Genomic DNA, 27681 nt, shown 5'->3' with positions numbered 1-27681 from the left:
AAAAAAAATTGCCATGGAGTCAATTCCAACTCATAGCACCCTTATAGGACAGAGTAGAACTGCCCCATGGGGTTTCCAGGGAGTGGCTGGTGAATTCAAACTGCTGACCATGTGGTTAGCAGCCAAGCTCTTAACCACTGCACCACCAGGGCAGTGGGAATTTAAATACTTGTTGTTATTAGGTGCCATCGAGTCGGTTCCGACTCATAGCGACCCTATGCACAACAGAACGAAACACTGCCCAGTCTTGCGCCATCCTTACAATCGTTATGCTTGAGCTCATTGTTGCAGCCACTGTGTCAATCCACCTCATTGAGGGGCTTCCTGTTTTCTGCTGACCCTGTACTCTGCCAAGCATGATGTCCTTCTCAAGGGACTGATCCCTCCTGACAACATGTCCAAAGTATGTAAGACGCAGTCTCGCCATCCTTGCCTCTAAGGAGCATTCTGGCCGCGCTTTTTCCAAGACAGGTTTGTTCGTTCTTTGGGCAGTCCATGGTATTCAATATTCTTTGCCAACACCACAATTCAAAGGCGTCAGCTCTTCTTCAGTCTTCCTTATTCATTGTCCAGCTTTCAAACACGTATGATGTGATTGAAAATACCATGGCTTGGGTCAGGCGCACCTTAGTCTTCAGGGTGACATCTTTGCTCTTCAACACTTTGAAGAGGTCCTTTGCAGCAGATTTGCCCAAAGCAATGCGTCTTTTGATTTCTTGACTGCTGCTTCCGTGGCTGTTGATTGTGGATCCAAGTAAAATGAAATCCTTGACAACTTCAATCTTTTCTCCGTTTATCATGATGTTGCTCATTGGTCCAGTTCTGAGGATTTTTGTTTTCTTTATGTTGACATGTAATCCATACTGAAGACTCTGGTCTTTGATCTTCATTAGTAAGTGCTTCAAATCTTCTTCACTTTCAGCAGGCAAGGTTGTGTCATCTGCATAACGCAGGTTGTTAATGAGTCTTCCTCCAATCCTGATGCCCTGTTCTTCATATAGTCCAGCTTCTCGTATTATTTGTTCAGCATACAGATTAAATAGGTATGGTGAAAGAGTACAACCCTGACGCACACCTTTCCTGACTTTAAGTCAATCAGTATCCCCTTGTTCTGTCCAAACAACTGCCTCTTAATCCATGTAAAGGTTCCTCATGAGCACAATTAAGTGTTCTGGAATTCCCATTCTTCACTGTGTTACCTATAGTTTGTTACTATCCACACAGTCAAATGCCTTTGCATAGTCAGGAAAATAGAGGTAAACATCCTTCTGGTATTCTCTGCTTTCAGCCAGGATACATCTGACATCAGCAATGATATCCCTGGTTCCACGTCCTCTTCTGAAACTGGCCTGAATTTCTGGCAGTTCCCTGTTGATATACTGCTGTAGCCATTTTTGAATGATCTTCAGCAAAATTTTGCTTACGTGTGATATTAATGATATCGTTCTATAATTTCCACATTCAGTTGGATCATCTTTCTTGGGAATAGGCATAAATATGGATCTCTTTTTTTTTTTTTTCCAGTCAGTTGGCTGGGAAGCTGTCTTCCATATTTCTTGGCATAGATGAGTGAGCACCTCCAGCACTGCATCTGTTTGTTGAAACATCTCAATCGATATTCCATCAGTTCCTGGAGCTTTGTGTTTTGCCAATGCCTTCAGAGCAGCTTGGACTTCTTCCTTCAGTACCATCGGTTCCTGATCATATGTCACCTCTTGAAATGGTTGAATATCAACTAATTCTTTTTGGTATAATGACTCTGTGTATTTCTTCCATCTTCTTTTGATGCTCCCTGCATCGTTTAATATTTTCCCCATGGAATCCTTCACTATTGCAACTCGACGCTTGAATTTTTTCTTCAGTTCTTTCAGCTTGAGAAACGCGGAGCGTGTTCTTCCCTTTTAGTTTTCCATTTCCAGCTCTTTGCACATGTCATTATGATACTTTGTCTTCTTGAGAGGCCCTTTGAAATCTTCTGTTCAATTCTTTTACTTCATCAATTCTTCCTTTTGCTTTAGCTACTCAACACTCAAGAGCACGTTTCAGAGTCTCCTCTGACATCCATCTTGGTCTTTTCTTTCTTTCCTGTCTTTTCAATGACCTCTTCCTTTCTTCATGGATGGTGTCATTGACGTCATTCCACAACTCGTCTGGTCTTCAGCCACTAGTGTTCAATGCATCAAATCTATTCTTCAGATGGTCTCTACATTCAGGTGGGATATGCTCAAGGTCATATTTTGGCTCTGGTGGACTTGCTGTGATTTTCTTCAGTTTCAGCTTGAACTTGCACATGAGCAATTGATGGTCTGTTCCACAGTCAGCCCCTGGCCTTGTTCTGACTGATGATATTGAGCTTTTCCATCGTCTCTTTCCTCAAATATATTCAATTTGATTTCTGTGTGTTCCATCTGGTGAGGTCCATGTGTATAGTCGCCATTCATGTTGGTGAAAGAAGGTATTTGCAGTGAAGAAGTCATTGGTCTTGCAAAATTCTATCATTCGATCTCCGGCATTGTTTCTCTCACCAAGGCCATATATTCCAACTACTGATCCTTCTTCTTTGTTTCTAACTTTCGTATTCCAATCGCCAGTAGTTATCAATGCATCTTGATTGCATGTTAGGTCAATTTCAGACTGCAGCAGCTGATAAAAATTTTCTATTTCTTCATCTTTGGCCCTAGTGGTTGGTGCCTAAATTTGAATAATAGTCGTATTAACTGGTCTTCCTTGTAGGCTTATGGATATTATCCTATCACTGACAGCATTGTACTTCAGGATAGGTCTTGAAATGTTCTTTTTGACGATGAATGCAACACCATTCCTCTTTAAGCTGTCATTCCCAGCATAGTAGACGATACGATTGTCCGATTCAGAATGGCCAATACCAGTCCATTTCAGCTCACTAATGCATAGGATATTGATGTTTATGCATTCCATTTCTTTTTTGATGATTTCCAATTTTCCTAGATTCATACTTTGTACATTCCAGGTTCTGATTATTAATGGATGTTTGCAGCTGTTTCTTTTCATTTTGAGTTGTGCTGCATCAGCAAATGAAGGTCCCAAAAGCCTTACTCCACCCACGTCATTAAGGCCAGGTCTACTTTGAGGAGGCAGCTCTTCCCCAGTCATCTTTTGAGTGTGTTCCAACCTGGGGGGCTCATCTTCCAGCACTATATCAGACAATGCTCCGCTGCTATTCATAAGGTTTTCACTGGCTAACACTTTTCAGAAGTAGACTGCTGGGTCCTTCTTCCTCGTCTGTCTGAGTCTGGAAGCTCAGCTGAAACCTGTCCTCCATGGGTGACCCTGCTGGTATCTGAATACCAGTGGCATAGCTTCCAGCATCACAGCAACACACAAGCCCCCACAGTATGACAAACTGACAGACACGTGGGGGTTAAATACTAAGAGTAAGTATTTAATTAAATTTCTACATGGTACACTTTCAAACAGAATTTTATTATGCACATTCTTCTTTGTGTAAATTAACCAGACTGTGTTACAATTTGAACTTATTTTATCCATTTAGTATGTTTCTGATAAGTTGTGAAAGTGAGTATTTTCATATCAAGTTATACAAATACCTTACTTTTGAGTCCTTATATCGGATATATTATCACTAGGGAGAAAAAATGAACTCACCCAACCAAAAAAGGTAATAAATGTTAAAAAGAGGTAAAAATCACTTGCTACAATGTCAAAATTTATTTTCAAGGAGATTTCTGCCTTTGTTGAGTGCAGAGCCTGTATACGCATTTAAATCTCTGATACAAACTCTGAGTGAAATTCATCAAAAGGGAAATCAGTCCACATTATCTTAGTTCTCTTAAAAGCATATGTAAATTAAAATACATCACATACCTAATTCTGATTTTATTGGCAGTTCTCACTGCCTCTCAGGGATTTGAATGTTTAAATATTTTAGCAGCTGCACTGGTTAATGTTTCAGGAATGCCAGTGCTTCAGAAATACAGCAAAGCTCACCAGCTGTGAAAGCCATACAGCAAACTTTAAAAAAAAAATTTGTAGAAAAGTATGTGCTTACTCTATTTATACCCTACCTTTTTTCCCTCCAAAGATTTGATTAACCCTATAATAAATGTGTGTGTGTGTGATTCCCATTGTCATGGAGTCGACTCCAACTGTTAGTGATCCTATAATAATGGAGTAAAACTGCCCCATAGGGTTTCCACAGAGCGGCTGGTAGATTGAACTGCTGACGTTTTGGTTAGCAGCCAATCTTAAAAAACCACTTTCACCACCAGGGCTCTGTGTATGTGATTATTGACAAACAGCAAGATAATCCTTTGTACCTGTCTACATTGTATTAAAAGAACTTCTTTAGGAAAAAATTGTCAGTATGGCTGAGCAAGTAAAGGATTTGAAGATATTTTCAATATTTCAGTGATAATGAAAATAGGTTTTACCAATAGCAGAAATTCAAAAAAAAAAAAAAGCATTAGGAGACATTAAAAATGGAAATAATATTTTTCATGGTTTATTTAGTGCATAAATCTAAATTTATGCTAAGTAAAATTGTGTAAATTGAAAATGATCTTTATTTTGGAGAAGAAAAGGGAGAAGAAAAAATTGAAAACAGATTACAAGTAGAGATAATAAAACAACTTATACGGAATTTGTTTTAATTTTAAAGAATTAAGTTTATGCATTTTTAACTATATCTCTGAATTGCTGGCTTACAGAAAGGAGGATTTCCTTAATGCTCAAAGTTTAATAGTTTAAACATTCTATGAGCGGGAGTGTTGGGTAGGCGATTGGTGTAAAAATTGTAAAATTGAGGAAAATAATTTGTGTTGATTTTTCTTCTTAACTGAACATCAAATTATATAAAATGCAAAACTGAAAACTTGTTTTAATTTCAGAAAAAAAAAGTCATTATCAAGTTGGTTCTGACTTATAGCAACCCTGTAGGACAGAGTAAAAGTGCCCCATAGGGTTTCCAAGGAGTGGCTGGTGGATTCCAACCACCAACCTTTTGGTTAGTGACTGAGCTCTTTACCACCGCTCCTTAATTTGCAAAGATTAGTGAAAGTTCTAGATATCTTTTTAGGTCTCAGCTTTAGCCCAAAGGAAGTAATGTTTTTCGGGAGTATACAGACTTTATCTAAGTTGACTCAAAGATCAAATTCTATTCTCCAGTGAAGTAAGTTTACAAATAGAGAAAGAAATGGGCTACAATATTATGAATGTGAGAAATACCTGAATGTATAGATAGAGCTCATCAGGGAGGATGAGAGAGTCATGAGCAAAGCATTCTGTGCTTAAAAAGCACGAGTCTCTCAGACTAAACCGCAAGTTATAAATGTTTAGATGGATGTTGGACATTTGGCATAATTAAAAAAAATATTTTAGAAATCTTTCATGTTAACTTGGCTATACATTCACATTGACAAATCTGATGGCAGTGCCTCAATCTAAGGGTGGTGACAAAGAGCACTGTCGCTATACCATACAGAGACATGCCTACTCCTAACAGCTTTGTTTGGGGAAAAATAGTAAGCCTTTAATTGAAATCTCAGCTGTTAGTAAAGTTAAAAGTTAGTTGTATTGCACTGACTCAGTAGAGGATTTAGCATGTTTAGAAAGAATGCAGAAAATAAAGCCACACTATTCATCTTATAATGCCTTCTATAAATCTCTAGGAAAATTCCACAAATGCCTGCCTTTGGTAAGAGTGGTACACTGGAAAGACAAAGTATCCTGTTACTGATAGCATAAGAAATAGTAAAAGAATGAAACTCTATGTCAGTTTCCTTCTAGTTGTTTTTTTTTAACAATGCAGAATGTTTTAAATCTCATCATTTAGTGGTAATTAAATGAATTTTTTTTTTTAAATGAACAGAGACATTTCAAAATCCTTCTCTGTGTACCCAAGAGGGTGTGTAAGAAATAAAACAGTGTTGCTTTTTATTAGTGTAGCATGAGTGTTAACTTAGCCTTCACAGATCTTCCAGGGGAGTTTCATGAATATTGCTGGACTAGGGGATGTCCCTGTCTCAGCACCTGTGATATAATTGAAGTAAAGAGTATTTGGTTTTTCTTACAGTAGCTTTAGTAAGTTCAGTAGTGGTTACTGTTCTTGTGTGCCATCAAGTTGATTCTGACTCATAGTGACCCCAGGTAATAGAGCAGAACTGCCTCATGGGGTTTCTTAGGCTGTAATATTTAAGGGAACACATCACCAGGTCTTTTCCCCTTGCAGAGCCACTGGTGGGTTTGAACCTCTGAACTTTGGTTAGTAGCCGAGCACTTAGCCATTGTGCCACCTAACACCCCTTTTCCTCTCCTCGAAAATCTAGATTTGTTTTGGTCTTTCCACTAACTCCAGACAGCTAGCTGCATATTGGTGTCCCAGGACATGCCTTATAGACCCTAATGCTGGTACTCCTGGCATCCTTGGGTTCCATCACTGGTATTGGCCATTCTGATACCTGCCAGCCTGCTTTTCTCATTCTGAAACCCACACATCCTCCCAAGGGCTTAAGTAACATGGCTATTACCAGAGAGTGGATATTAGAGAGGTAGTCTCTCTCTCTCTCTCCCCCTCTATATTTTGCAGTCTCCTTTGAGTCTTTTCCATCAACACAGACTGGCTCCTTTGAGACCCTACTTACTATCTACTAATTTCTCCCACATGCCACTGCTGAAGCCAGAGACTGGCATACAGTGGGTTTCAAAACATGGTGTTTTAAAAGAATGAATTAATAAAATTTGGATTATTGCCTGATAATAGAGTAACTGTAAATGTTTGTGGTATTATGTTTTTTTAAAAATGAAATAATACTTCTGATAGATTTCAACTTATTAAGTAAATGAAATACATTCCTAGTCAAACATAACTATAAAGAATTATTTTTCTTTTTTGGTTTAAAAAATGAAGGAAGGTCTTAGATTTCATCCTACAGAATGACCTATGTGGTTTTCTATGGGAGTAAGATTTTTTGTTCTAAAATTGGCCACATCTCTCTTTGAACCCCCATTCTGACACTAACCCTGAGACCTCGACAAGTTTTTTAACCATATTGTAATTTTATTTCTTTTCAGTAAAGTGACTACAGTGCATGCCTAAATCATAGCATATTTTGGGGGATTATATGAATTAATCAATATTAAGATATCGACGGCACTGGGACCCCTTTCTCTTTGAATTCTTCATTTGGTTTTCAAAAAAGTAACTTCCGTTTTTCTGCCTACCTAAAAGTCTCTGTCGCTGGGTACACCTCATCTCTGTATTATGTAAATATTGGCATGTACCACAGCTCACTTCTCAGAGTCTTTCTTTACGTTGCCTGTACCTATACCTTGTATTATCTCATCCAATCTCCCAGCTATAAGTGCTGATTATCTTCAGCCCATAAATCTCGCTACTGCACCAGACACGTATATTAACTATCTACTTGACATCTTTATACAATGTCTGTTGTTGTTGTTAGGTGCCATGAAGTCAGTTCCGACTCATAGCAACCCTGTGTACAACAGAATGAAATGATGCCCAGTCCTGCATCATCCTCACAATTGTTGCTGTATCTGAGTCCATTGTTGCAACCATTGTGTCAGTACATCTCGTTGAGGGTCTTCCTCTTTTTCCATGACCCTCTACTCTACCAAGCATGATGTCCTTCTCCAGAAACCAGTCCTGCCTAATAACATGTCTAAAGTAAGCGAGACAAAGTCTCACCATCCTCACTTCCAAGGAGCTCTCTGGCTGTATTTCTTCCAAGACAGATTTGTTCAATCTTCTGCCAGTCCGTGCTATATTCAGTATTCTTTGCCAACAACGTAATTCAGTGGTGTTAATTCTTCTTTGGTCTTCCTTATTCATTGTCCAACTTTCACATGCACCTGAGGCAATTGAAAATACCATGGCTTGGGTCAGGCACACCTTAGTTCTCAAAGTAACATCTTTTCATTTTAATATTTTAAAGAGGTCTTTTGCAGCAGAGATGCCCAATGAAATATGTCATTCGATTTCTTGACTGCTGCTTCCATCAGTGTTGATTGTGGATCCAAGTTAAATGAAATCCTTGACAATTTCAATATCATCTCCACTTACCATGACGTTGCTTATTGTTTCAGTAGTAAAACTTTTGGTTTTCTTTATGTTGAGGTGTAATCTTCATCAGTAAGTGCTTCAAGTCCTCTTTGCTTTCAGCAAGCAAAGTTGTATTGTCTGTATATGAAAGGTTGTTAGAGTCTTCCTCCAATCCTGATGCTGTGTTCTTCGTATAGTCCAGCCCAAACGAATTATTTGCTCAGCATGTTGATTGAATAAGTATGGGGAAAGGATACAACCCTGACATATATCTTTTATTATTTTAAACCATGAAGCATCCCCTTGTTCTGTTTGAGCAACTGCCTTTTGGTCTATGTACAGGCTCTACGTGAGCACAGTTAAGTGTTCTGAAATTCCCATTCTTCACAATGTTACCTATAATTTATTATGATCCACACTATCTAATGCCTTTGCATAGTCAATAAAACACAGCTAAACATCCTTCTGGTATTCTGTACCAGATCCATTTGACATCAGCCATGATATCCCTTATTCAATGTCCTCTTCTGAATCCAGCCTGAATTTCTGGCAGTTTCCTATTTATTTACTGCTGCAGCTGTTTTGGAAACCCTGGTGGAGTAGTGGTTAAGTGCTATGGCTGCTAACCAAAAGGTTGGCAGTTCGAATCCACCAGGTCCTCCTTGGAAACTCTATGGGGAAGTTCTACTCTGTCCTACAGGGTCACTGAGTTGGAATCGACTCGACAACAATGGGTTTTGGTTTTGGCAGCTGTTTTCAAATGATCTTCAGCAAAATTTTACTTGTGATATTAATGATATTTTTCAATAATTTCTGCATCTGTTGGATCACTTTTCTTTGGAATTCGCACACTTATGGATTTCTTTTAGTCCGTTGGCTGGGTAGCTGTCTTCCAAATTTCTTGGCATGTATGCATGAGCACTTCCAATATTGCATTTGCTTACTGAAATGTCTCAGTTGGTTTTCCATCAGTTCTAGGAGCCTTGTTTTTTGCCAGTGCCTTCAGTGCAGCTTGGACTTCTTCCTTCAGTAACCTTGGTTCCTGATCGTATGCTACCTCTGAATTATTGAATGTCAACCAGTTCTTTTGGTACAGTGACTCTGTGTATTCCTTTCATCTTCTTTTGATACCCTCTGTTGTTAAATATTTACCCATAGAATCCTTGAATATTGCAACTCGAGGCTTGAATTTTTTTCTTTAGTCCTTTCAGCTTGAGAAATGTCGAGTAAGTTCTTCTCTTTTTGGTTTCTAACTCCAGATCTTTGCACATTTCATTATAAACTTCAGTTTGTCCTCTCGAACTGCCCTTTGAAATCTTCTATTCAGCTCTTTTTTCTTCATCATTTCCTCTATTCACTTTAGCTACTCTATGTTCAAGAGTAAGTTTCAGAGTGTCTTCTGGCATCCTTTTTGGTCTTTTCTTTCTTTCCTGCCTCCCAACTTGAGGGTCTCCTTTTCCAGCATTATGTCAGACAGTGTGCTACTTAACTGGCCAGTCTTTTTTGGAATTGGATCACCAGATTCTTCTTCCTAGTCTCTCTTAGTTTTGGAGCTCTGCTGAAACCTGTGCCAAATGTGTGACCCTGCTGGTATTTGAAATACCTATGTCATAGCTTCCAGCATCATAGCACCTTGCAAGCCACCACAGTACTACAAATTGACTCATGGCGAACCCATGCGCACAACAAAATGTTGTGATCCATAAAGTTTTCACTGGCTGATTTTCAGAAGTAGATTGCCAGGCCTTTCTTTTTAGTTTGCCTTAGTCTAGAAACTTCACTGAAACCTATCCAGCAATATAGCAACAAGCAAACCTTCACTGACAGATGGTTTCATGGCTGTACTTGAGAATGCATTGGCCAGGGATTGAACCTGAGTCTCCTGCATGAAAGGTGAGAATTCTACCACTGAACCACCAATACCCCTAAAATTGAGCAATTAACAACACAAAAACAAAATGTTGCTGTCTATTCTATTCCATTTCACAGAGTAGAACTGCTCCATAGGGTTTTCTTGGCTGTAAACTTAACGGAAGCAGATAAAAAAAAAAACCAAACCCAGTGCCATCAAGTCAATTGCGATTCATAGCCACCCTATAGGACAGCGTAGAACTGCCCCATAGAGTTTCCAAGGAGCACCTGGCAGATTCGAACTGCGGACCCTTTGGTTAACAACCATAGCACTTAACGACTATGCCACCAGGGATAACCAGGCCTTTTAGCTTTGGTACCGCTGGGTGGGTTCTAATCGCCAACTTTTAGTTTACTTCGAGCAGTTTATACCACCAATTGCTATGTTCTTCTTAGGTCAGCAAGAATTGTTCATTTGTCTTATAATTAAGTTGCAATCTTTGTAAGAGGTTGGGGAACATTTAATGATGGCAAATTAGCAGTGTTTTATTTGTGATGATTTGTTTGTATCATTAATATTCCTTTCTTTCTCTGCCCAAAGGTGTTAACTGTTTCTCAACTAAATTGTGTAACACATGGTTACCACAGGTAATGATAGTTCAAATTTCAATCAGAATTAAAAGTTTACTCCTTGGCAGTAGATGATAGAGACTTGTTGTGTATTTAACATATTCCTTGTTAGTGGTATACTTTAAAAGAGCTTTGGTTTTTATTTTCAATCTACATGTATTAGACAAGACATTAAACTGATGAGAAATTATAAAACTAGTGAAATACAAGGGCTATATTAATTTTTGTTCAGTCATTTAATTTTGAAATATACAAATTTCAATATCCATGGCATAGACTAACAGAAATTTTTATCTTCATTTACATATAAGATATATGTGACAGATACTAGGATTGAGCTCAGAATGTGTTTCATAACTGAAAAATTCATGGCAATCCTTAGAAACAGGATTGCGTTTATGTATTCTAGCACAATCAGATATATTAAGTAAGATACCATGCCTTGATTAGTGGCAATATTGATCACGAATTAATGCAAATGTCTTGGTCTAGAACTTAAATAGGGTTGCTTCTTAAAAAAAGTAAGCATACAGCATTCCAAAAATCATACAGGTAATTATAAATTTCTAGGTGTAAATCTTAGCAGAAAACCAAGTATGGTTCAAGCTAGAAAATGCAGTTATACTAAGCTTAGCAATGATGTGAATATTGTGAATGCAAGTACATTTTTAAATACAACCTGTATTTCAAATCCAAAAGAAAAGCCTTAAAAGAGCTTATAGCTAGAAGAGAGTTTAGAAATTATCTAATTTTTAGTCTTTAGTCTATAGCTGAAGAAATTGAGGCCTAAAGGCATATAAGTAGGTAAAATCAGATAAATAAATAAATAAATATATATATATAAAATTATCTCTCAGTCCAGTGTATTTATACCACAACATATAGATACACATCTATAAAAGCATGTAATACCAAATGTATATTACATATAAGTATGTATATATACATATTATGTATATTTAAATACATATACATATTTGTATTATATATTGGCACATCATATATATAAAATAATCAAGGGAAATATTAGTTAATGGATGACAAGCCTCTTAGAAAAATAAAGAGGAACTGAGCTCTCATTTTTTTCTGTCTTTTTAAATTTGGTATTTATTTATTTTCTAGACACACACAGACACACACTTAACCACACACAAGCACGTATATGTGTGGATGTATATGTGTACGTGTGTATATACATATACCTAATTATTAATACAAATACGTATATATTAATCTCCTGAATGATAATCATCACTCATCATCATGAACAGGGCTAGCATGATGAGATAGAAATACTGAGGTTGAACCCACAAAGCCTAAATTTGAATTTTTCCTTTTACTAACTAGCTGAATTAAAAAAAAAATTACTAATATCTTCCAATCCATTCTGTCTTTTTTTTTCTGTAAAACAAAGATAATAAAACCCAATCTGATGGGTAGGGACAGTTAGAGATAATGCATATAATATTATCAGCACTGTCATTTCATGTCTTTTGACTGGTGCTGTGAAACACATCAGCACAGTGAGGCTAGTGGACTCTGTTTATGCCTCAATATAGTATTTCCAATGTACTAACATGATTTAAATCTGAAAAATATGATTTAAATCTGAAAAATATGCACCACTAATTATGGTGTACATAAAAACCAGAAGTGGAATTATAATATTAAAAAAAAAAAAAAGATCCTGGAATTGAATAGCTAGATCATTTAATGTCCATAAGCCTTTATTTTTCTTGGCTAATTGATTGTGATCTGAGTTTTTATCAACAATAAATAAAAACATGGGCTTTGGAATCAAAGAGGCTTGGTTTTAAGTCTTAGGTTAGCTGCTTAATACCTGTATGGCCTTGAGCAATTTATTTAACATCTCTATATATCTGTAAATTAGCTTAATAATAATAATGCTTTCCTGAAAATTTATTGTGAGGATTAAATAAAATTGTGCATTTAAAAAGATCATCATGATGCCTGATACAGAAAATCTCTATATTATTCTAATTGGTATCACTGCTGTTACTAATAAGTCATTCTTTGTCTCTTTTAAAAAACAAAACTTGATCTTTGCACAGTTTAAAAGTATTAAAATATGGATCAGAGGATTGATAGCAATGTTTTTGGAGCAAGATATAAAAGTCAGTTATCTCTTGGTATTAACATGGCGATATAATCAGTGGAGTAGCTTATTTTGAGGATCATCACATTTTGGTTCGTTAAGATCATTTCAAAGTCAAATTCATTCATTTCCCCACAGCTTCATTTTTGCTCTGATACTGCCAAACATTGGACAATTTTAATGTTCTTAGAATATAGGGACTAAAAAAAGTTTAAAAAGAGCTATTATAAAAGACTACAAATTATAAATGGCATTATAAAGGCAGTTCACCAAAAAAGAGATCAGTACTACAGTGAGGCAAAAATTAAAAGAGAAAAATTTAGGGAAGTGCTGATTCATGCACATGGAACTAATTTATTTCACTAGCAAAGTCAAAAAGTCTAATCTAAAAAAAATATATAACTTCAAAAATAGACACAAAGATTTACTGAAGGAAAACAAATTAGTTGGTGGTGTATTAATATTCTTGACATAAATCAAGATTGGTGTTGTCATTAAAGAAGCCAGTTACAGATTACCTATCTGTTTATCTATCTGTTTTACTGTCAGAGAATAGGGTGAGTGGGCCCTGATTCTAAATCATTATGAAAACTATAGTCTCATTTGGCAGAATGCAGTTAGTGAAATAATGTATTGATCAATATAGTCATATTGGAAATGAAAACAATAATTATATACGATTTTTAACTGACATACGATTTATCCATTTAAAATAAGACTTGAGTGGTAAAACATTATACAGTTCCAATTTCATTCGTATATCATTTTGGTTATTATACTTAGAACAGAGTGAAACCTTTTTTTTTCCCCCTGTGGAATTTGGAATATTTTAGTTTACCCTCAAGATCTGTTATTCCTATTCTTTTTTTCCCCCCTGAGATATTTTCTAGCATATGAACCAATTGATATGGGTCCAGAAACACTTAAATTACATATTCCTAGAACTATTTTAACTGTCTGTGAAATTCTATTTTGCATAGGCTTTGATATTCACTCTTAGCTCAGACTGAGACCAGGGCTTAAAATTAACCACAGAGGACTTGCTCTTTTTTCAAGGCCCATTAACTTTAAGAGGCAATTGGTTTTGTGTGTGTGTGTGTGTGTGTGTGTGTGTGTGTGTGTGCTTCCAACTAGAGAAGAAGAGTAGTGGGTCAGAAAAGATAATAGCAAGTGATAAAAGATCATGGGAAGAAGTTAGTGGAAAGGTAGTTAGTTAGGATTAAGTTGTGGTGCGAAAGAATCACCTTAGCCAATAAATCATTTAAGGGGGTTTTGGTGGAATCTGAGGTTTTTTGGTAGAGTTTCTCAAATAAAAAAAAAAAAATCTGAACAACTGAATATTTGGAATTTTGCTCCTTTTTTTGGTCTAAGGTACCACTCATATAAACAATTTTGTCCATATAAAATTTTCTCAAAGTGGCCTATGTTATCCACATTGACCTTAGGCCATTGAGAAAGACAGCACTTGCATTAGAGCCGTAATGTAAATGCATGTAACAGACGAACGTACAAGGGTCTGGTAATGATTGGTCAAGGTGCTTTTGCACCTTTTATCTGTACCTCAAACATAATAATTGACTGAGTCCAGTAGCAGGCACAAGAAATCTTCAATCTCTGAAGGTTGAAAATTTGGAGGTTTATTTCAGAACTGAACTCTCATGGACAAAACAAGACATGGCTGAATCCAGTTATCATAAGTTTTGATCAGTGTCCCTAGGCAAATTTTAATGTTCTTAGGACCTAGGGACTGAAGAAAAAAAGTCTGAAGAGAGATATTATAAAAGACTACAAATTTATAGATGGCTGTTGATTTAGCAAGACATTTTACTTGTTAGTCTTCTGTGCTGGCTTAAAATACTGTTTTGTTGAACCTATGTCCATCTTTGGGCTATTTGCTCACAAAAGAAAAAAAAAAATTAGAACAGTCAGGAAGACAGGAAGGCAGATTTCTACAAAGGATATTTTTAAAAATCTGTTCAGAGAATCAAAATAACACTATACAAGGATGTCCTTATTTCTAAGTGCTAAAATAAATTTAAGTCTGAGAACTCAATAAAAGGGTATTAGAGCTCAAGCCCAACATGGGATTTACTCACTCACACAGTCAAAGAGACAGCTGAGCAGGAGGCACAGGTGAGTACCCTGTTTACAAGGTGAGGATACTAAGCCACAGCAACCAATGGTCTCAACTAGATCTCTGTTGAACTCTAAAACTGTCAACTGTTCCCAAAAGACCACCAGAAAACCTTGTTTATCAAGTAAAACTAAGTTTATTAAACTTACTGCAGCAGGGAAAACTCCACCTTGACAGTCTTCCGAGTGCCTGAAGAGAGAAAAGCTTGTTATTGTTAGTTGTCATCAAGTTGGCTCCACCTCTTGGTGACCTTATGTATAACAGAATGAAACATTGCCTGGTCCTGTACCATCTTCATGATCATTGATGTGTTTGAGTCCATTGGTGTGGGTATTGTGTCAATCTATTTCACTGAGAGTTTCCTTTGTTTTCGATGACCATTTACTTTAGCCCTGTGGTGGAGTGGTTAAATGCTCGGCTGCTAACCAAAAGGTTGGCAGTTCGAATCTACCAGCTGCATCCTGGAAACCCTATGGGGCAGTTGTACTCTGTCCTATAGGGTCTCTATGAGTCGGAATCAACTCTTTGGCAATGGATTTTTTTTTTTTTTTACTTTAACAAACGTGATGACCTCTTCTATCTAGTCATTGGTCTTTTCTGATAATCTGTCCAAAATAAGCTAACTGAAGTCTCACCAACCTTACTTCTCAGGACTATTCTGGTTGTGTTCTTTCATTTATATGGTTTAGAGTTCAGGACTCAAATGATTTAAGGTGGATTTTTCAAGGTGAGGAACTTAATGGGGAATTGGTCGTGTAATAGTTTAATGGCTATTGAATAATATTTTTCTGTTTATTAATATTAAATAAAACTCTACTCATAAATTTCTCACTATGTAGTCAGGAAGGAAATTTTTAAGCTTATTTCATGTTGAACATTCAGGAAAGACACTGACTAATTCAGCTTACACTGAAAGTGCCAAAGATATTTTTGCCTGCTCCAAACATACCGAAGTATTTGTGTTGTAGTAAAAAAAAATTTAACCATACAAATGGAGTTTATATTTTTACCTTGTTCTCTTTTTCTTTATCACTGACGAGCTTTCAGTTTTGTTCCAGAAAAATTTGCACAATGTAAAAATTTGTGAAAAGAACTATTCAAAAGGTGAGGCAAGACATAAATTGAGACGAGATAGGCTAAAAAGATGCAATTTCAAGGAACAAAAAAATTTAATATACCTTATAACTATTCAGACATGTGTTAAGAGGAGAAAGGTTACTGTTGGTATGTAGCAACAAAAGTACCAGAATTTGGGCCATGTGAGATAAGCCTGAATTTAAAGTTGCTTTTTACATTTTATAGTTTTGTCCGAGTTTTAAGGTTATAGTTATTTTCATATCTATCTCTATATTTTTTTCTCCAACTAGTTTTTACTTTAGGATATTAATACTTCTTAATGAAATTCCTTGCATCTTTCAAAAAATACTTTTCAGATGATTTCCATAAACAATATAGTTGTACAAACGTATTGCACAGTATATTTTAAAATTTAAGTTATTTAAATCACCTGCTGATTAATTTGAAAGTCTCGCTTCCTTCTTTTGCCAGTTCTTCTCCCTCATCCATCCATATATTCACTCTTAATTTCTGCTAAAATACACTGAAAAGTGCATTTGATTTAATAAAGTAGACAAACAAGTATAAACAAAGCTGTGACTATGTGTTTGAGATAGAAGTGTTAAAATATTTGAATACTGGGCATTAAAATCTTTTCTCTCCTTCCCAAACCACTGTCATTTACAAAGTTAGGAAGGCCTCACCATTTCTCACTTCACTTATTTCAATAGTATTGTCGGTAGTCTTGTCCAATTTTATTCCCCGTCTTAGTCATCTAGTGCTGCTATAATAGAAATACCACAAGTGGATGGCTTTAACAAAGAGAAGTTTATTTCCTCACTATAAAGTAGGCTAAAAGTTCAAATTCAAGGCGTCAGCTCCAGGGGAAGGCTTTCTCTCTCTCTGTAGATCTTCTCATCAATCTTCCCCAGGACTAGAAGCTTCTCCCTACAGGGAACCTGATCCAAAGGGACACCCTCTGCTCCAGGCACTGCTTTCTTGGTGGTATGAGGTCCCCTGTCTCTCTGCTTGCTTCACTCTTTTATATCTCAAGAGATTGCCTCAAGACACAATCCAATTTTGTAGATTGAGTCCTGCCTCACTAACACCACCCATCCTCCCTCATTAACATCATGGAGTCAGGATTAACAACAGATAGGAAAATCACACAATACTGGGAATCATGGCCCAGCCAAACTGATAACACACTTTTTTGGGGGACATAATTCAATCCATGACATTCCCCTACTTAGGTTTTTCTGTAGAAAATATAAAGCTGATCATATTGTTTCCTGTTTAATGATTGACATTGGATCACCATTACCATCAGGACCCAATATTGTGTTGGAGTTGCTTAGAAGGCTTTAAAATATTGGCAATATTGTTTCTCCAGATCAGTCTTCCTCAGTTTTTTACTTCTTGTTCTAGGCCCCAGCCACATTGAATTGTTTACATTTCTCACTATTTATCATTTTCTTGTATCATTGCCATTTTACACACTTTTCCCCTATTCTTTGCTAGCATATTTTTCTTTCCCCAATGGCTCACATCATTTTTTTCTATTTCTCACTTATTAAACAAATATTTATTGAGAGCCTCCTTTGTGCAGTGTCTAGGCAGGTCTAGGAGTGAACCAGATAGTAACCATCCCTCTGCTCTAACCCTGTTGATTACTTCACCTAACTCATTTCTGTGATAGCCCTTCTTATATGGTATTACTTCTACATCACAGCCTTAGTACCTTCATGGCAAATACTCCATGTTTTATCTTCATAAGTTCCTTTACCCACTATAGTGCCTAGACATAGTATAGCTCAGTGAACGCTATTAATGGAATGAGTATGTGTGCTTGCATCACAAATACCACATTTCTGCTTTTGATAAAGATGTACTTTGTATAGTCATGATGCAATAATTTGTATCTCATCTGATTATTTTTCAATTCTTCTTTCAATTCAGGAGTAATACTAATTTATTGTAAAAACCCTGTTTAACTACTGGATTAAGGATGGTAATTAAAAGAAATATTTAAACACCACAAAAGTTAATATTTAATACCAAATTTTGTGTTTGATCAGTGTATCTGACAACCAGAGAAACAAAACCAGTAGGAAAACTATATTAAGAGATTTATTACAAGGAATTGGCTTTCATGATCATTGGAGCTGGCTAGGCAAGTCTGAAATTCATAGGGCAGACCCTCAGGAAGGGCAGGCTGGAACTTTCAGCCATGGACTGAAGCTGCTATCAATAGGTAGAATTTTTATCTTCTTCAGAGAAGCTGAAGATTTGCTCTTAAAGCCTTTTAACTGATTAAATTAGTCCATCCATATAATCTAGGATAATTTGCCTTATTTATTTAAGGTCAACTGATTATGGACTTTAATCACATCTTCAAAATACCTTCACAGCAACACCTATATTAGTGAATCATCGAATAACTGGGTACTGTAGCTTAGCCAAATTGACGTATCAAAAAGCTATCCAAACCATTTATAAATAATATTCACTAACTTTTTTAAAGCTCTTACCATTTTCCCAGCATTATCCTAAACACTTTACATGCATTAACTCATTTAATCCTCACAACTGAAGAAGATATTTCACTGATGTGAAAACAAATGCAAACAGAGGTAAATTGGATTTGAGAGTCTGTTCCATTAGAAGATACACATTCCACAGAGGCATGGATTTTTGTCATTTATATTCACTGATGTATTCCAAGCACCAGAGCAGTGCTGGACAAGAAAAGACAACAACAATAGACTACAAATAAATTTGAAAATGTGTATTTTTCTGAGTTATATATATTCTTTTGTTATACACAAATGTATCTAAGATAATAGATAAGAACAGTTCTCATCTATTATCTTGAAGGACATATTGGAACCTGAAGCTTTTCTGCAATGAGTAAAAGCTATATAATATTCTGAGGCAAATTGCTTAATGGTTATACAATTTTCTTCTGATAAAGAATTCAAATGTAAGAATATTCTTGAATAAAAAATAATTGAAAAAAGGCTATTAAGTTTATTATGTCAAACCACTTGATATATTTAAATGAGAATCAACATAGAGTATGGTCAATAGCATGGGGACTAGAGGCAAATAGAATTATGGTTTTTCCACTCCCAACCTGAGTTACCTTGAAAAAGTTATTTTGCTACTTAGCCTCTATGTGTCTCACTTTTTTTAAATCTGTCCAATGAGAATGATAATAGTACTTACCCCATGGGATTTTTCTGAGGGATAAGGACAATACAGAAGCTGTAAATCTGTAGTTAAAAAAAACTGACATTCCCTAGCACAAAGTGCCATGTAAGTGTTTGCTTAATAAATAAATTACTTTTTTGATGGGTTAAGTTTTACCACTGGACATTTGGGAAAGAAAAATGGGAGGGGCGCTGTTACACATCAAAAGCAAATTCTTCTCTTTTAACTTGATGATTTTCTCATTGATGGTAAACTGTTCTTGTGAGGTGGCATGGTGACTTCTAACATAGGTACGCATGATGCTTGTAAGTTAGCTGTACTCTAGCTCCTTCAGTAGTCTTAATGTTTGAAATTTTGCATGAAGGAGAAAAATTCTTCACTTAATCATTAGCATTTTGTCAAAAGTTAGTAAAATTATAAATATGTTTCTTAGTGTTTTAAAATTGATTTTACAAATTAAAAGGCCAAAAAAAAAAAAGCTCAGTAATTAAGTGAACAAGTTTTGAAATCTATAACTGGAGCAAATGAGTAATTTAAAATTTCAGTGTTTAGGTTTTATATTTCAGTTTACTATGAATCTGAAAGAAATATTTTGGAAAATTCAGTGATAATGGAATGCCATTTCATGTGATAGCATATTCTCTGTTGCATAATAAAAGGTTACATGCCAATTTTAAACCTAGAAATGATTTCTACTTTGCCTCATGTTTTGCAATTTGCTGGTTTAGTAGTACCAAGAATTTTAATCATTTTTTGTGTTCATACACTTATAAATACCTAGAAATAAAGGTGAGAGTAGTACTTAGAACCAAATCTTAGGATAAGTAATTCTTGTGACCATAAAACATTTTTTCTCATTTTAAATCCCTGTTTGTCTAAATCTCGTATTCAAATGTCAGTTTCTCACTTCGGAATCGTTCTTTTCATATTAAGTGGTAGTTGCTGACAACTGATTTCCCCTCGATGCAGCTCCAGCAGTTCCACAGGTGACCTTCTCAGCATGCCCTGATTAGTGACCCCAATCTTAGCAAAAAGGCCCTGTCTGTCCAGAAGGAAATGGGAACTTTAATTTCTCAGCCAGCCTTGCTGTGACATTCCCTAGTAACAGAAGTCTGTGGTGGAATTTTGTGCACTTCATGCAATACGTTTGCAACGATTCTTTTCAAAGAAGGGCAAATTTAGCATATAAATTTGTAAGCTGTTGCTTCAAATTGTTATTTGCATCTTGTTTGGAAATAATAGTGAAAAACATTGATTTTTCAATTCGTACATGCTGGAATCCTACTTGACTATGCAATACCTTGCCATGGGCTCATGTTTCATAAGTTATGTTATGAAACAATTGTCAGCTGTCCCATAAATATATCTTTTTAAAATTTAGAACTGAATATTTTTTCTTACAACATTAAAACTAACTTTGCATGTATAATTAAGTAGTGTGAGTAATTTAAAGGTTGGGAGTTGGCATTTGTTTCACTCCCTGCTTTCTTTTAAAGACATAGCTTTTCTCCTGTCATGAGAGTTCAATCTGAATAGTGAACAATTTGCACGTGATGTGATTAGGAAAGTACAGGCATCAGTCTTGCTTCAGACCAGAGTTTCTACAATCTTGACAGTGCCTAAACTTGCTCTTAAGTAGTGAGAATGGCAAGCCTTCGGCTCACTTACTTTGGACCCGTCATTAGGAAAGACCAGATGCTAGAAAAGAACAAAAATGAAGGAAACCCTCAATCAGATGGATTGACACAATAGATACAACAATGTATTCAAACATACATGAAGATGGTGCATAAAGTTGCCATGAGTTGGAGCCAACTTTGAGGCAACTAACAACAACAAACTTGCTGATATGAATCAATTGCTTAGATTAAAATTTAAGAACTCTTGGTAATACGTAAATGCATTAATTTGAGGAGAATCTACCAAGTCACTATCTCTTTAACAACTTTAGAATGACCAACTAAATTAGTTACTTACAATGCGTTCTGAAGTGTATTTTGGGGGGGCAAGAAGAGTGAGGTCAGCAAATAAAATGAAATTTAACCTGAATGGATCAGAAAAATAGTTTTCTGGAAGGAATTTCAAGAAATTCCATTGTTTTGTGGCTAATGTCACTCTTCTACAGATCTGACCATCTACTCTATTTTAATATATGTTTCATTTTTTTCTGTTTATAAAAGTAAGAAATGATCACTATAGGAAATTTGAAACACTGAAAACTATACAGAGGAAAATGAAATCACTTACAGCTTAATAACCTGAATTTTATTCCCCTTAATAATTTTGATATATTTGTCTTTAGTTTGCTTAACTGTGTATTTTTAATGGAAATGTGGAATCATATGTATTTGTTTTCCTTCACTTAATCTTTAGAATATTTTAGCTTCATATATACTTATTAGTCAAAAATAACGATTTGTGCATGAAAAATATTCCCTTATATGGATTTTTTTTTTAATTTAATTTGGGTTATGAGTTTTACTCTTCTGAATGTCTCTAATGTCTAATCATGTTGTTGGGATAGATAACTATAAGTGAAATTACTTGATCAAAATACATAAACAGTGTTAAGCATATTGATACATGTTGCTGAATTGCTTTCCAAAGAGTAGATATCACAGTATGAGAGTAAGAGAAGGATCGGCACTTGAGACCATTACCAACACCTCAGATTCGTGGTAATATTCCCTTTTTCATTACTAATGTTGGTAATTTGCCTTTTCTATATTTTTGCATTTGGCAGTCCATAATAATGGTTTCCCATTTTATACAAATTGCAAAATTTATCAACTTACTAACTTCTTGAATTTCTGTAGGAACAGTGGTAACTGTTCTCATTTTCATTCCTGATACTGATGACTTGTGTCTTCTCTTTTGTTTTCCTTGATCAGCCTTACCAGAAGTCTATCAATTTTCTTGGTCTTTAAAAATAACTGCTTTTTCTTTATATATATTTCCTATTGTATCTTTTTTTCAATCTTTCATTAATGTCATCTCTCATCTTTATTATTTGCTTTCTTCTATATCTGGGGAATTTAATTTGTAAGTTTTGCCCTCCACTCTTTTACTTCTTGAGGAGCCCTGGTGGCAAAGTGGTTAAGAGTTTGGCTGCTAATTGAAAGGTCAGCAGTTTGAATCCAAATCCACCAGCCACTCCTTGGAAATCCTGTGGGGCAGTTCTACTCTGTCCTATAGGGTCACTATGAATCAGAATTGACTTGACAGTAACGGATGTTTTTGTTTTTGAAGAAATCACTGGGTAACATAAACTGTTAAGCACTCAGCTACTAACTGAAATGTTGACGGTTCAAGTCTACCCAGAGTCATCTCGGAAGAAAGGCCTGTGACAGTCTTCTTCTGAAAAATCAACCATCGAAAACCCTATGGAGCACAGTTCTACTCTGACACACATGGGGTCGCCATGAGTTGGAATCAACTTGATGGCAAATTTTTTTTTTTTTTAGTTCTCAGAGTGGGTACTTAGGTCATTTATTATCAGCCTTTCATTTATGTTCCATTCAGATTTTACTTCCAGCATTATCACTTTTCATTTCCTTGTAGCACTTTCATTTTTTGGCCGATTTCTTCTTTAGATTACACTATTTATTTTCGTAAAATGTTGTGGGAGTTTATCGCTGGGAAACAAGGAGACAGCACAACTACATGTTTTCTGCCTGTGCATGAGATAAATAAGCCTAACCTGAGCCCTTTGAGCAGAGAGTTTTCTTTGGCTGGTAGCAGAAAAGGATATCTGAGAGGCTGGAAGCATGAAAAGGATTCCTTTTGAGGAAAGTTCTCTGTTGCCGAGATGAAAGGAGCCACGTGCTAATGACCTGTGACTAATGAAAGCTGAGATTTTTCGCTAGCCAGTAGCTAGCAAGATAACAGAGACTTGAGTCCTTCAACCTCAAGGAACAGAATTCTGCTAACAACTTGAACAAGCTTATCAGCAGATTTATAGCCTTGACTTTGGCTTGGTGAGGCTCTTAGCAGAGAACTTAACCGAACCTGTTAGGATTTCTGACCTACTGAACTGTGACATAATAAATGGGTGTTGTTTTAAGCTGCTAAATTTGTGATGGTTTGTTATATAGCAATAGAAAGTTATTACAATCGCTTAAATTTTAAAAATAAAAATCTGGCAAAATGAAGTGTTAATGAAGATATGGAACACCTGGGATTCTCATTCTGTTGATGGGAATGCAAGTTGGTACAATAAATTAGGAAAACTTTGGTGGTATCTGCTAAAACTGAGCATACAAATACATACTAGGAACAGTTCCAGTTTCTAGCTAGTTTTCCAATAGAAACCTATTTCTATATAAAAAAATGTATAAGAATGTTTATAGATATGACTTTGAAATATCCCCAAGTATCTTGCAAAACAATCCAAGTTATCTGTCTCCAATAAAAGGTATAAATAAATTGTGGTATATTCATATAATAGAAAATTTCATAGCTATAAAAATGAACAAATTACTGCTACATATGAATGAATCTTACAAACATGTTGTCTTAGGGGCTGTCGAGTTGGTTCTGACTCGTAGCAACTGTATGTACAACAGAATGAAATACTGTCCAGTTCTGCATCATCCTCTTTGTTGTTATGCTTGAACCCATTGTTGCAGCCATTGTGTCAATCCATCTCATTGAGGGTCTTCTTCGTTTTCACTGATCCCTCCTGATAACATGTCTAAAGTTCTCACAGATGAAGTCTCACCATCCTTGCTTCTAAGGAGCTTCTGGTTGTATTTCTTCCAAGACAGATTTGTTCCTTCTTCTGGCAGTGCATGGTATAGTCAGTGTTCTTCACCAACACTGTAATTCAAAGGCATCAGTTCTTCTTCAACCTTCCTGATTCATTGCCCAGCTTTTGCATGCATATGAGGTGATTGAAAACACCATGACTTGGGTCAGGCACACCTTAGTTCTTAAAGTGACATCTTTGCTTTTTAACACTTCAAATACATTTAAATGGTTTAACATTTTAAATCAATGCGTCTTTTGATTTCTTGACTGCTGAATCCATGGGCGTTGATTGTGGATCCAAGTAAAATGAAATCCTTGACAACTTCAATATTTTCCCCATTCATCATGATATTGCTTATTGGTCCAGTTGTAAGGATTTTTTTCTTTATGTTGAGGTGTAATCCATACTGAAGGCTGTAGTCTTTGACCTTCATTAGTAAGTGCTTCAAGTCCTCTTCACTTTCAGTGAGCAAGGTTGTGTCATCTGCATATTGCAGGTTGTTAATGAGTTTTCCTTACAAACATATATTGATTGACATAAACCACACATAAAAGAATACATACACAAAAGAGTATTATTGCATTTAAATAAAGGTTAAAAGGAGACAAAACTAATGTGTGGCAGAACCAAAAAAAGAAAAACTTGCTGCCATGGAGTTGATTCTGACTCATGGCCACCACATGTGTTACAAATTAGAACTGCTCCATAGGGTTTTCTTGGCTGTAATCTTAATGGAAGCAGATAGTCAGACCTTTCTTCCCTGCTGATCCTGAGAGGATTTGACCATCCAACCTTTGGGGGAGTAGTTGAGCACAAACCGTTTGTGCCACCTAGGGTGGTGATATAAGTAATAGTAGTGGTTATGTTTGGAAGCTAGAATAATGATTGGGAAAGGACACCACAGGGGTTTCCTGGGTGCTTGTAATGCACTGTTTATTGATCTGGATACAGATTAAATGGCGTGTTGATGTTGTAAAGATTCGTTTATTTGTATGCATATGATTTGTGCACTTTTCTGTGTTTATGTCATTTTCTAATGAAAAGCATTTTCTTTTTATTTAATGAACTATAAAGTGTTGACAATATCTTTTTGACTGTGTGGCTTAAAAAAAAAGGAAAAACCACCCAAGGTCCTGCAGTTAGTAAGTGGAAAATAATTAGGGATAATTTAATGATAATTAATGCTTTGGTTGAATTATCTGTTTTATTTGACTGAAAATAAAAAAGGAGGGAAGGTAAGTGAGAATAGTTGATATATTGTTTTGACATTTACAATTTTTTTTTAAAAAAACAGTTTGCCAGGAGGATTCGTACCACTCTATAGTTTCATGTGCTGCTGTCGTTCTCACTCCTATGGATCCACCAATGGAAATGAGGAAAAGAGAAGAACTGAAATTTCCTGAGCCTTCCAAACAGTAAGTTATTCAGTTGTTTTTTCAGAGCCCTGCACAATCAGTTATATAACTATCAGGATTATTTTGCTCAGAAATTGTGATTTAAAATGAATATGTTAATATTAATATGTTAAAAGGACTTGTTAATAAACATACATTTTGTACAACTTTTATTTTTAATCAGTCTATTCTAATTTGCCACAATGAATCATTTTTTTATCCTAACATCATGTGTTTAAACCATATATCATTCATTTCATTTTTTTGTTACCTTATTTACAAAAATTGGTAAGTACACTGAAGCACTTGTTTTCTTTAACACCATGATTGTGATTGTACTGTTCTTGGATTGTTTATTTTATAGTCCCAGGCTTTTGTAAACTGTCATCGCTTTTTGTTACTATAAACTTCTTAGACTAAAAAGTTCATTTGCATTTTTATAGGGGAGAAACATTTTCATTTTTAAATGCTTTTATTCTAAATTAAAACTATACACTAATAGTTCCATATTTTCATTACTTCAACAGTTCAAGCTATCATTTAAATTTCATCTTATATTAAATAAATGATAATTTTTATTCTCGTAATGGACAACTGAGAATTCATGGTAACAAAAGTAAAATACATAGACCTGAAATCTCAAGTTAGGATTACGTTTAGTTATGCATTAAATAAACAAAAAGGAAAAGCATACTGAGGAATTTCCTGTGAAAACGATTCTATGCCTGCTGTAAAATCTCAGATTGGAGACCAGGCCAGGTACAAGTGGTGCTAAGGATTGCTTGCTGGCTGACGGCCTCTGAACAAGGTGGGCTCTAACTTGCTGCATCTATTGTCTTTTCCCCATTGTATTACATAGTATGTTTGTCTCTTACATGTTTTTGTGTGGATAATAAGCTCAGAGAGGACAGAATTTCCTGGAGAATAATGGAGCTTGATACACTTTGTGAATCAATTGAAAAAATCCCTTGATATTATATTCAATAATGTTGAATTCAAATGGAACAATGTGTATTTTTGACTGCATGAAAGTATTCAGTATTAATATTCTCATTATAGAGAAAAGAAATACTAACAAAATCAGAAAGTGATAATTGTAATTCAATTTTAATATACACCCAAAAAAAAAATTAACTGCTCTTAAGAGAGTCTAGTTTTTACATTATAAAAGCTATTTTTTGACTGACAGGAGAAAAATTACATCTCATATTGTCAATTGAATTATATTAGAAAATTCAAAGGTATTTTCCTGAAATCAATATGAGTTTACATAAGTTACCTACATATTTGTAAACTGAATTTTAAATTCTTTTTAATTATCTTTCAGGTGACCAAAATTGGTAGTGTTATTTGCTTAAATAAAATGTCATTTTTCCAGTCTTCATCTACTTCATAAATATTGATTCTTTTTTATTCTGGGATGTATATTAAATCAGACAGTGTTTGTTAAACTGGCTATTCCCTTTCTCCCTGTTACCCTAGTTCCAGTGTGAAATTCTTCTGTATTCTCTAAATCCGCTTTCTTATTTAAACATTGCCCTTCAACAATATTATTAATTCATACTGGGGAGAGAGAAATAATGTATGAGTTTTGTTTTTGTTTTTTTGAGTCAGAGAGACCTGGTTAAAATCTTAACTCTGCTATATATTAGCTGGAACTGTGGACATTTTATTTATCCTCTCTCAACTTTCCCTTCCTCACCTGTTAAGTAAGATGATATCACACACACCCTTCCAGGTCACAGTATTATGTGAGATGATACTGGTAAAGGACCTGAAATCTAACAATCTTTGAAAGTGTTAGTTGAGTTTTCTCCTTTCATAATTTCAGCTGTGCACATCACAGATAACTTACAGGTGACTTCCTTTCCTGAAGTCTTTTCTGAATGTGTTTAATTCTTAGTTACTGAACTGACTTGTCTAACTAGGTGTCCTACTAGAATCTCATGTTAATTATATGTATCTAAAACCGAATTATCTTCTCTAGTCTCCTTAAATGTTTGATTCTTTCGGATTTCCCCATTTATGTAAAACCAAAAACCAAACCTCTTGCCATCAAATTGATTCCGACTCATAGCAACCTTACAGGACAGAGTAGAGCCACCCCATAGGGTTTCCAAGGCTGTAGATCTTTAGGGAAGCAGACTGCCACATCTTTCTCCTGCAGAGTGGCTGGAGGTTTTGAATTGCCAACCTTTCGGTTAGTAGCTGAGCTCTTAACCACTGCACCACCAGGGCTCCTTATTTATGTAAAGCTAACATTGTTTTTCTTAATGTAAATTTTTGGTGTATTTTCTTTCCAGCATCTCACATTCAGTTATTGATTACTTGTTTACTGTCTCTATTATATTCTTTCCATTTGAAACAGCAGAGGAGTCATATATATCTCATATTTCTTAAAGTTTTTCTAACAAACATGCTTAGTTGTGATCTTAATGAATTTATTCAAATACCGGTCATCCATAAATGGAGATTACATAC

General features: G+C 35.5%; 1 protein-coding gene across 6 annotated transcripts in view; it reads left to right on the top strand.

Moving 5' to 3' along the window:
- CCSER1 (coiled-coil serine rich protein 1) overlaps positions 1-27681 on the top strand; it is a 1577476-nt gene that overhangs the window by 319053 nt on the left and 1230742 nt on the right. For all 6 annotated transcript variants that reach the window (XR_007517628.1, XM_049885715.1, XM_049885716.1 and 3 more), the window contains one exon: positions 25101-25221. Coding sequence is in view for 5 of the 6 variants with exons in the window: in XM_049885715.1 (XP_049741672.1) it covers positions 25101-25221 (121 nt within the window). In the remaining variant the exon portion in view is untranslated. The remainder of the gene's footprint in view (positions 1-25100; positions 25222-27681) is intronic.

The sequence above is a fragment of the Elephas maximus genome, chromosome 5 (genome assembly GCF_024166365.1).
Source record: "Elephas maximus indicus isolate mEleMax1 chromosome 5, mEleMax1 primary haplotype, whole genome shotgun sequence".
Taxonomy (NCBI): domain Eukaryota; kingdom Metazoa; phylum Chordata; class Mammalia; order Proboscidea; family Elephantidae; genus Elephas; species Elephas maximus.
Note: the sequence above shows the minus strand (reverse complement) of the source record. Positions and strands in the feature narration are given on the sequence as shown.